Source organism: Pteropus vampyrus, unplaced genomic scaffold (genome assembly GCF_000151845.1).
Source record: "Pteropus vampyrus isolate Shadow unplaced genomic scaffold, Pvam_2.0 Scaffold56, whole genome shotgun sequence".
NCBI classification, from domain to species: domain Eukaryota; kingdom Metazoa; phylum Chordata; class Mammalia; order Chiroptera; family Pteropodidae; genus Pteropus; species Pteropus vampyrus.
This window is the reverse complement of record NW_011888837.1, coordinates 6,089,561-6,101,158: the sequence shown is the minus strand read 5'-3', so window position 1 is coordinate 6,101,158 and position 11,598 is coordinate 6,089,561. Positions and strand designations below refer to the sequence as shown.

The following is an 11,598-nucleotide window of genomic DNA, read 5'->3' as shown; positions in this document are numbered from 1 at the left end:
TCCTAGGATAGATGACTGGATTAAGAAGCTGTGGTACATATATACAATGGAATATTACTCAGCCATAAAAAGAGATGAAATACTGCTATTTTCAACAACATGGATGGACCTTGAAATAATCATAGTAAGCGAAATAAGCCAGACAGAAAAAGTTGAAAATCACATGATATCACATATGTGGGATATAAACCTAAAAGTAACAAATGAACAGGATGACAAACAGAGACTCATGGACATGGACAATGGACTAGTGGTTACCAGAAGGGAGGGGGGAAAATAAAAAAATAAAATGTTAAAAAAAAATATGTATATATAGTATGAAAAAAATAACTTGACATTTAAAAAAATAAAAAATAAATAAAATTTGTATGGAACTATAAGAGAACCTGAATAGCCAAAGCAATCTTGAGAAAGAAGAACAAAGCTGGAGGCATAATGCCCCTTGATCTCAAACTATATTACACAGCTCTAGTAATTAAAACTGTATGGCATTGGCGTAAAAACAAACACATAGATCAGTAGAACAGAATAGAGAACCAAGAAATAAACCTGCACATATAAGTTCAATTAATTTACAACAAAGAAGCCAAAATTATACAATAAGAAAAAAGACTGTTTCTTTAATAAATGGTGTTGGAAAAACTGGACAGTCAGTTTTCTGGCTGTGGTATAAGACCACTATCTTATACCACACACAAAAATTAACTCAAAATGGATTAAAGACTTGAACATAAGACCTGAAACTATAAAACTCTTAGAAGAAAATCTAGGCAGTAGCTCCTTGACATAGCTTTGGTGATGACTTTTTAAATTTGATACAAAAAAGCAAAGGCAACAAAAGCAAATAAAAACAAGTAGGACTACAACTGCACAGCAAAGAAAGCCATCAACAAATGAAAAGGAAACCTACCAAATTGGAGAAAATTTTTGCATATCATGTATCTGATAAGGGGTTAATGTCCAAAATAGATAAAGAACTCACACAACTCAATAGCAAAAACAAACAAACAAACAAACAAACAAAAAACAACCAAAAATCCCCAATCTGATTAAAAAATGGGCAGAGGATCTGAATAGACATTTTTCCAAAGAAGGCACACAGATGGCCAACAAGGATATGAAAAGGTGCTAACATCACTAATCACCAGGAAAATGCAAATCAAAATGACAATGAGATATCACTTCACACTTGTCAGAATGGATATTATAAAAAAGACAATAATTAACAACTGTTGGTGACGATGCAAAGAAAAGGGAACCCTTGTGCACTGTTGGTGACAAAGTAAATTGGTGCAGCCACCATGGAAAACAGTATAGAGGTTCCTCAAATAATTAAAAATAGAACTATCATATGACCTAGCAATCCCAATGCCGGGTATTTATCTGAAGAAAATGAAAACATTAACTTGAAAAGATGTCTGAACCCCCATGCTCACTGCAGCATTACTTACAATAGCCAAGAAATAAAAATAACTTAAGTATCCATTAATGGATGAACTGATAAAGAGAACATAGATGAATGGATGTATAAATAATGGAAGATAATTCAGCCGAAGAAAAGAATAAAATCTTGCCATTTGTGACAACATGATGGACCTTGAAGATAAACCATATGGTCTCATTTATATGTGGAATCTGAAAATACAAAATAAACAAACAAACAAAAAATCCCAAAACGAAACCCAAGCTCACAGATACAGAGAATAGATTGGTGGTTGCCAGAGGTAAGGATGGGAGGTGGGTGAAGTGGGTGAAGGTGGTCAAAAGGTACAAAAAGTATATCCAGTTATAAAATAAGTAAGTCCTAAGGACATGATGTACAGCATAGTGACTACAGTATAATACTGTATTACATATTCAAAAGTTGATCTCAAAAGTTCGCATCACGAGAAAAAAATATTGTAACTATATGTGGTGATAGATGTTAACTAGACTTATTGTGGTGATCATTTCACAATACATACAAATACTGACTCATGACCTCGTGTACCTAAAATTAATACAATGTTATATGTCAATTATATCTCAATAAAAAAAATTTTTTAAAAGTGACATAACACTAAAATTTACTATTGATTCAAGTGTGATTTTTTAACCCTCAAAGAATAAAGGAAGGTTTGAGAGTTTGAGGGATGTGACTTTTCCACCGAGATTTATCCCTACAGAAGATGTGATATGACTTATAGATGGTTAGTCTAATAGATAGTCAATCCTAACTCAAGAGCTATTTAAGGATGCCACTTATAGTCAACCATCCTCACCCTAGATCTAAACCAGAAAGCATGTCTCTATTTTGCCCCGGCATAGAAGCCAGATCTGACTCTGCCTTTGCTTATTGGCATTCAGCTTCTATTGCACCGTGGACTAAAACTGGGATGCCTTCTACACACAGCAGTCACAATTCACTCTCTAGGTCATAATACTTTTCCCTCCAGCAACCAATCATTCAAGGAAAGGCTCTATTCAAGACTATGAGTGTCACATAGAGATGATTATGTGCCAATTACTGTTCTGGGAGGTATATATGTATATGTTATTATATATATATACAATATATATTGTATATATATATAATATATACTATATTGTATATATATATAATAACATATATGTTATATATATATGTTATTATTTATTTTCTTCATCGATGGATGAGGTATTCAGGAACAGAGAGGTTAATAAATTCTCCCAGAACAGGCTGAATCCCAGGCAGTTTGTATCCAGAGTTGATAATCTTAACCACTATTATCTCTTCGTAATAGATATTAGGACAAGTTGAAATGGGGGTTTAAAGAACATTAATCTTTGATATCCTTGGTGGATTATTTTTTTCCCATGAATATGAAGTTAAGCTATTACTATTTAACTAGCCATATAATTATTTTAGAAAAAAAACTTATATAACTTTTAAGCAGCTCTTAGAAAACAGCTGAAAGTGATGATGAAGAGAATAAGAAGAAAGAACAAACAAGGAGAGAAGAATTCTATTTTCTAATAAAACTGAGATTTAAATCTTCACCTGTGAAGTGGAATTTCACTGATTCCGGGAGACCTGAAAGAACAGAAGAGAGAAAAATCAATGTAGGAAACATTTTGGGGTCAGAAATAGATGGGGAAGGCACAAAATACAGGGCAGAGGTTAGAAAAATAAAGGATGTTTTCATCTAAATTATTATGGTTTAAGGAAAGACTACTAGGTTGTTTGATAATATTATGATTAATTTAATGGTGCCAGCACTAATTTTTAAGGAATAAAAAGAACCACATAGTGGAATAATTTTATATCACAGCAGTTGGAGTGATTTATAATATATTCATTCAGATCCCATTTTATCAGTCCATAAAATCTGACAAATTGGTGAGTGTGGGTGATTTCATATATCACTGACAAGGCTCTCTGGTGGGTCAGTTCCATTGTAGAATTGAGTGATGCCTGGGACATTGATTTACACACTGTAACTGTGAGAGATTTATCTCATGGTATTCATAGATTATACAGGATAGGACTCTGCTCTCTCTAAAAAGGTTTTAGGAACTCGGCCAGCATAATGGATACAGAAATAACTTCAACCATGGTTGACATGTTTTCTTTCCCTCTAATCCCAGGATATCTTGAATTTCTTATAAAGTAGGTCTTGTGAAGTAGGGGTTAGAGAACCATGAACATTTTCATAGGCAGTTAGTTACCCGGTAACTAAACACTGGGGATATTACTTGGAGAAGGAGCCTATGCCACTCTCAGAGGTTTTCAATCTAATTGAGTAGTTAATCATTTTCTAGACAATTGCATTTATATAAATAATGGCAAATATTACTTTAAATGTTTGCCATAATTTAAAACATAACTCTAAAATTATTTTATCTATGTTCAACTCACCACAAGAAATTACCAACTATTCTGTATTAATAAAGCTGCTATATAAAAATAATACTCTACATTACTTGTATTATGTGGTACATAAATCTTAAAGATCATAAAGAAATAGGCTTCAGAACTTTTAGAATCTTTCCGAGGCACAGAAATATTTAGGGTAGGAACTCAAAACTCCTGCTTTTAAGCAGTTTCGATTACTGCATTAAGGGGAGAGATAAGGGGTGCCAAGGATTAAGGCTGTCTTGGGTTAGTGGAAAGGCACACACTGTCTTGATTTAGAAATTCCGTTCCCCTTTTACTCAGTCTTCTCTTCCTTTTGAAAGGTGCCTTCTGACAAATCCATGTTTCATTGCCCAAAGGGTGGCTGCATTCTCCATTCCTACATGAGCTCTTCCCTGAGGTGGTACAGGGTACTTCTCACTGGATTCCCTTCACCGCAGGCCCATCCACCCTGCCCTGCTCCTCCATTCCATTCATATCACTGCAGTCAAGAGTTTTTTTTATCAAAAGCCATCTGCCTAGATCTTAAAACATCCACTGGGTTCTTATTGTTCTTGGGATAAAGATCCAAATCTCTACAGGCTTACACGGTCTCGAAGGCCTCTCCTCTCTCTCCCTCCAGGCCTATCTCTGCTCTGCTTACCCCTCCACATTCCAGACACTGGACTTTTTTCAACCCCCAGAACACCACATTCTCTCCCTCTCCAGGGCCTCTGCACCTGGGGCATGTGCCCTTCCTTCAGGAATGTTCTCCCACTATCCCTACATGCACACTTAGTTTACTTAGCTTTCCCACTCCCTCCATGGTCAACACTGCCTTGGGGCTGCCTCCACTGACCCCTCAGTCTAGGTCAGTCTTGTAACATCTAATTCCATCACTAAACCCTTCTTTTCAGAGCTCTTATTTCAGTCTGCAATTAAACATTTATTACTGGGATTATTTATCAAATTCTGTCTCTATACTTAGATACCAAAACTCACCAAGAATAGGATTTATACCTTTTTGTTCACGGACAGATAGATCTCCAAGGCCTCACTCGGTAATTGCCACAAAGTAGGCACAAAATAAATATTTATTGAAAGTAATTCTGCATGCATGAATAAATGAATAAAGTCATAAACTGAGCCCAAATTACATATTGGCCACAGGTCTCAAGCTATTTTGAACAGCTGTAAAGCAGTGTCATCAAACCTTCCAGGAAGACTACAGGAGGGGTTAGGGTGAGCCTGCCAAGAGGATGCACAGAAAGTGGTTTGGGTGTCTCAAACTAGAGAAGAAGGCATTACCAGCGAACGAGAAGGCCGTGATCTCCTGGAGGTGGGGCGCTGCAGTGGGAGGACGGTACATGATTTTGCCCTGGTTAATATCTTCCTGTGTGAAATACCGGATGGGAGAGCGAGGTTGGTCCCTGTGTTCTATGATACCTGGGGAGAAGGAGACTTGGCATGAGCATCAACAGTAGTTCTGATGGCTAACTGAACAGCCAAAGCCTTAAAGCTGCCTTTCTCACTGGTGGGAGTCTTTTAGCCTTCACAAACAATTGCTCTCGGGTTGTTCTTGGTATGTTGTTCTCCAGTTAATCAAGAAAAGGCAAATCTGAAACCCAAATAGATTCTTGACTAGGATTCATTAACTATAAATGATAGTAGAATACAAACTACTGCCCCAAAAATAGCTTAAACCAGGTAATTCTCCAGCAGTCATAGACACTGTACCATAATTATGAAATTCTCTCAATTGACTTTAAGTTCAAAGGTCAAGATCACTGAGAAAATGGCACAGATTGGTCTGGTGAAGCTATAAAGAGATTTTCCCCAATCTACCCTCTTTGCTTCAGGAGCTCTTTGGTTTCTGTGATGATCTTTGGCAACAGTAACATGGATCTTGATTATTCTGAGAACTGGATTTGCAATTATCACTCTGCTTGTGATAAATGCTTTAGGAGCTACACATTTGCCTGTCATTTCTAAATATTACAGGTACAGAACTGATGCTATGATCCTTTCATGCCTTATTAACAATTTAAAGGAGGACATGTGTGAGGCTTGGTATTGAACTACTTTGACTTAGGGGCTGAGAGACCTACAGACAATTCAGGCAACCGATCTGAAAGAACTTCGTCCCTCCCCTGGCAACACAGGGAGGACAACTCTCGCTATGACTTAGTAGGTTAAAAAAGGGAAGGATGACTTTCAGACTATTAATTTTTTTGGACTTTATCAAATGGGTAATGAAACAGACTTTTAGACTTTTATTTCTCCTTGGCAATCTGATAATGTGGCAAACGACAAGGGCAGATATTGCTCTTTGGAGAGCTGCCTCAAATATAGGAGTAGAATTGTCTTAGAAGCTGATCTCTTTTCAGTGAGGGACAGCCACATCTCTGTTGGGCATAGGCTTATCAGTTAAGCCCAACGTAAAGATATCTAAAAGCTGGGATAAGGGTAGGGGTCCACCTCTCCTCTCATTGTGGTTCCACATTTCTGTGGTCCCCTATGGGAGGAGAAGTGACTTATCCAGTAGGGAAAGGAACTGAGTATGTGTGGCTCAGCCCCCTGTGAGCTCTCTGCAAGAGGTGCTTGTCCTTAGCACATGCTCATTCTGGTCTGCTCACCTATGATAACCGAACCAGGGCAGGTTCTGTTCTTATAGACAGTGCCTGTGTCTGTACAGTTCTGCCTATGCATGGGAGGGGGAGCTCAGTCCAGTGATTGAAGTTATATGCACACTGTGTCCTCCAGTTCAACTCTATCAGTATCAAAGCTGACATATTCATCTCCATGTGTTTGACCACAGTGCCTTTCTCCCTCTCTCTCTGTCTCTGTCTGTCTGTCTGTGTTTCTCTCTCTCCCTCAATTGATTCTAAACTCAGAGAAACAAAGGGGTATGAATAATTGTTACTCCTTAAAATTTAACACTTACAAGCAGACAAAACTCCAGAGTTTTAAGAGTGGTCAACAACTAGAAGACATCACTCAAGAAATCATTTATTGCACATCTTACCTTGATTTGGATGCAGAGGTACAGTGATATTATATATAATCTTTCTACTTGGCCTCTTAGTGTTTACAAAGGAGAGGGAATGAGGCTGAATCACAGTCAGGCCATCTTCCTGAGCCTAAACAAAGTTTAGAATAAGAAAAAATGGTGTGATGAAAACAAAAGCAAGAGACAAAAATAAACCTTATTTAAAAAAAAAAAAATCTGAAACATAAAAACATTTTCTCTGAGTTCAAAAGAAGGAGCTAGTCTCTTGCACTGTAGATTTGTCCCAGCCTTGGGAAACTCACAGGGTTCTAGAGTCCCCTTCAGGTCTTCTTGTACCCCAGTTCTTCTCTCCCTTGCCCCTGCCCCACGTCTATGCTGGTGCCTGCTCTGAGAATCCCAATTCGATCGCTTTTCCCTAGGTGGATCGCACAATGATACATGTTTGAGAACGAGCCATCGCAGCTGGCTATTCTATCCTAACTGTTTATAGTTAGACTACCATATCTCTGCTCCTCTAACTTAATGAGCTAAGGTTGTATCTGGTAAAAAAAAAAACAAAACTCCCAGCTTTGTTAATGGGAACTGTAATGCTCTCTGATTTTCTTGTTTTTGAAATTGTAATAGTTTCAAAGGACTAAAGATGAACTCACCCCAAACACCAACAGAAGCTCATCATTTGAATTCAGATTCAAGAATAATTTGCTTATTAAATAGTAAAGTAGTCAATTTTTCTCTTTGTCTCCATTCTACTATTCAAAAGAACTAGATATTGCTTTTCTCTTCTAGCTTTCAGAACCCAAAAAAGAAGCAAGTGAAATTAATCAGAAGGCCAATGTGTATGTAGCTTTTACTATCCATTCACCTGTGTACATCCATCACCCACTAACAGTGATAACACTCAAAGAAAAAAAAAAAGAGAGGAAAAGGAGAGATTTGAAATCCAATGGCCAGGTATAACAGTGATTTGGGGACAACAGCAAAAGCATGTAGGGGAGAGGAGAGAGAGAAAAGTAGTGTGAGCATGGGCCCCTTGCCTGGGTCATGCATGCTGTCAATAAAACAGAACAAAACTATCCAACTCTTTGCAGGATCTTCCTAACTGACCCTTGAAGGGTTAGAGTTTGACATCCTTTCCTGCTCTTTGAAGCTCTGCTTCTTTCAGAGGCATTTTCTAGTTTAGGAAAGAATTAAGTAAAGCTCAGTAATTCTCACGGAGGAGGAGGGCGTGGTGTTCTTCCTTTTAACCATGAAAAGATTGAAGGTTACAGTTGTTCTTGCAATTGTCCCCAAGGCATACTTGTCCTGGGGAGAGGCAGCATTAGCAGGTTAAGACAATCCCCCTGTAGTAAAGAGTCATATTTCAGGCCATTGCTCAGGTCTGGAATGTAATGAGCAAGGAAAATCAGAATTGCCAAATAGCACCTGGGATTTCACCCCAAAATAAAACAAGTAAGGACAACAAATTAAAAATATATGCCTATCTACAACCCATGCATGTGTACACGTGTAGGCACGGATACATGGACAAAAAAGTACAGGCTCAGTGCGTTGTTCAATACTGTTTGTCACCTTTGTAATTTCAAAATCAGAAGGATAACTGCAAATTCTCAGAGTATCATGGGATATTTTTTAAAATCTAGATGTTCCTAAGCAATAAAATGATAAGAAGAGAGAATTAGCATGGACATAAGGCTATGGGCAAGGAAAATATGTTGCAGACAAGATAACAGATATTTTTATGGAATTTGTGGATACTATTTCTCTACTAATAGAAATAGATACTAGGTAGAAAAAGTAAGGACTTGATTCTCTGAAGAAAGCAATATTATGGTTGAGATGAATCAAAATATAATCAATTTTAATATTTCCTATTTAGGAAGTTCAATATTTATCAATTAAACAGTAAAAAAGAGAGATTAAATTTCATAGAAATCATTACAGATGACACATTTTCATTAAAATATCTATCAACAAAAGAAGGCTACAGAATAATGACTTTCATAATACTCATATCACCTCTGATCATATTCAGAATGTAACAGATTCTCTCCATGGCCATTGCCACCACCTTTCTGGGAGCCACAATCTTTCCTGAATTACCCGGATGGCCTCCCAACTGCTCTCTTGCGCCCCCTACAGTCTATTTCAGCATAGCAGCCAGAATGATCCCTTTAAAAAGGACATTAGGCCTCTGCTCAATACATTGCAATGGCTCTCCATTATACTGAAAACAAAAGCTAAGTCCCTACAATGGCCTGTGAGGCCTGATGATCTGCACCCTCCCAAACACACACTTAGCACATCTGTGAATTCATGTCGATTACTCTCTCTTTCACTCACTCTGCTCCAACCACACTGACTTCCTTGCTGTTCTTTGAACATCTAAGCATGCTCCCAACTGGATACTCTAAACGCATGGTTCCCTGGGTCTGGAATGCTCTTTCCTCACGTATCTGCAGGACTACTTCCCTTACTTCCTGAAAATCTTTCTTTAAATGTCATTGTCTTAATAAAGCCCACCCTTTAAAAAGCCCACCCTGACCACCTTTTAAAAAATTGCAACGTATGTCTCCCCTGTCCCCACATTTCAGATTTACTTGGTTCTGATCTACTTTTTGTTTCTTCATACTTCTCACTAACATGATATATGTGTGTTACTTATTTGTTTATTACTTATTGACTATTCCCCCCCCCCACCCCCAGAGAATGTAAACTCTATGAAAACACAGATTTTTGTTTCTTCATGGGTGGATCCCAAGCACCTGACACATGGCACATGGAATTTCTTGATAAAAATTTGTCGAGTGCATGAAATATATCATTTTTAAAAGATTAAGTCAAGAAATAAAATAATAAAATTACTCTTTATAACAACTTCATCAATAATTCATTGGAATAGTTTCCATTGTATTTCAATGTCATCTAAAGAATTGGCACGGGCGGGGGGGTTGTTGCAAACATTTTAAAACATTAAATCTTAGCAAAGTGTGCATAACTTAACTTCCAGGTCAGGATTTATCAATAACATTAAAATTTCACCCTCTATTAAAAGAAAAGACAAATGTCACGTGTTAACTGTCATTCTACTAAAGCAGCAAAGTCCATGCCGGACCTGAGAAATCAGATGCCCATGAATAATGAGATAAGTGAAACAGAGGTACTACAAGAAATCATCTTCTCACAGTTTAGTTAGGACAACAAAATTAATTAATTCATATATTCATGTAGCATATATTTAGTAAGACCTAATATGTACAAGGTACTAAGCAAAGAGCTATGAGAGATACAGAATGAATCAGATATGGAACCTTTCCTCAAAGAATTCTAAGTTTTTTGTAGGGGAAAATCATAAATAGCTCTAATGTAGGAAATTCTAAGTAGTGTGAAGGCTCAGATAAAGCACAGCAGGAATTCTAAGGATAAAGAGATTGCATGTAATAATTCTATTAGTTTCTAAAAGGTCTTAAGAAAAAACATGGACACAGAAGCCCGCAGCCATAAAACAAATACAGCAAGCCCAGACTTGAGTTTATGTTACAAAAGAGATCAGCTGTTCTAACTGGGTCCCGGCTGCCCCAATAAGAGTGGTTTTAAGAGAACCCTTGCTACAGCAATCATCCTGCAAATGAAACCAGGAAAGAAAGGCTTATTCATGACCCTTTCCTCAGGTGGTGACCTTGGGCAACCCAATCCTGAGGACTGCGACCATTGGAAAAAGGAAATAATATTCTGCTGCTGACATTAACAGATAATAGAATTTCCCCTTTAAGAGAGGAATTTGAAATATGATATCCAAAGTGTATGTGTGTGGATGTTCATATAATCAATCTGCTATTTGAATGTAAAGGGGATATAGTTTAGGAAGTTATTAACTATGTAAAAGTAGGTCTGAAAATATTCACTTAGTCAACAAATATTTACTAAGCAATACTTTATGTAAGGCATTGTGCTAGATACTGAGGAAGATACCAAGATTAATTAATCAAAGATTTTGCCCTTAAGGATTTCTAAGTCCAATAGTGGATGATTATTTGGAAAACTATGACTTGATGTGAATCTATTAACTTATTGGCAGAATCTTACACTATCTATGCTATATATGTATATATACAAATAATTCTGAACACTGCAAATCAAACTACAAGATTTCATTTAAAAGATCTTAGATTTGATAAATTCTCCCCTATTTCTGGTCGAGATAAGTGAATGAAAGAATTGCAGAAAGGCCACAGAACCAATTTTCATTCAGGCAGGTATTTGATTATGCTGCTTTTCACTCTATTCAGTCTTCCTGGGGAATTTCAGTTATGCCCGAGGATTTAACCACTACGTGCCATTAATGATTCTCAAAGGTTTATCTCCCACCCATAATATCTACTGATCTTCTACCCACCCTTAATAGGCACACCCTTTACAGACACATCCCAATCTGAACTGATCATGCCTAACAGTCCTCCCCACCCCCTAAATTCTTCATACATTCCTGATCTCAATGAATGGCATCTCTATATACTCAGAAACTGGGGCGTTTTACCCTCTTCTCACATCCAATTGACAAAGATATCTCTAAATATCTCTTAATCTTTCTCTGATTCCCTCCTCCATCTTACCTACTTTTGAGTGCACAGTACAGTAGTGTTAACTATATATACATTGTTGTGCAACAGATTGCTAGAATTTTTTCCTCCTGCAAAACTGAAACTCTGTATCTATTGAACAACAACAACTCCCCTTT

At 37.2% G+C, this 11,598-nt stretch overlaps 1 protein-coding gene across 1 annotated transcript in view; it reads right to left on the bottom strand.

The window, feature by feature from the left end:
• Nucleotides 1-11,598, bottom strand: part of FRAS1 (Fraser extracellular matrix complex subunit 1) — a 421,815-nt gene that overhangs the window by 99,111 nt on the left and 311,106 nt on the right. Inside the window, exons 33-35 of the mRNA XM_011360633.2 lie at nucleotides 6,879-6,993; nucleotides 5,162-5,299; nucleotides 3,020-3,052 (exon numbers count right to left, since the gene is read on the bottom strand). Of these exons, the coding sequence (XP_011358935.1) occupies nucleotides 3,020-3,052; nucleotides 5,162-5,299; nucleotides 6,879-6,993 (286 nt within the window). The remainder of the gene's footprint in view (nucleotides 1-3,019; nucleotides 3,053-5,161; nucleotides 5,300-6,878; nucleotides 6,994-11,598) is intronic.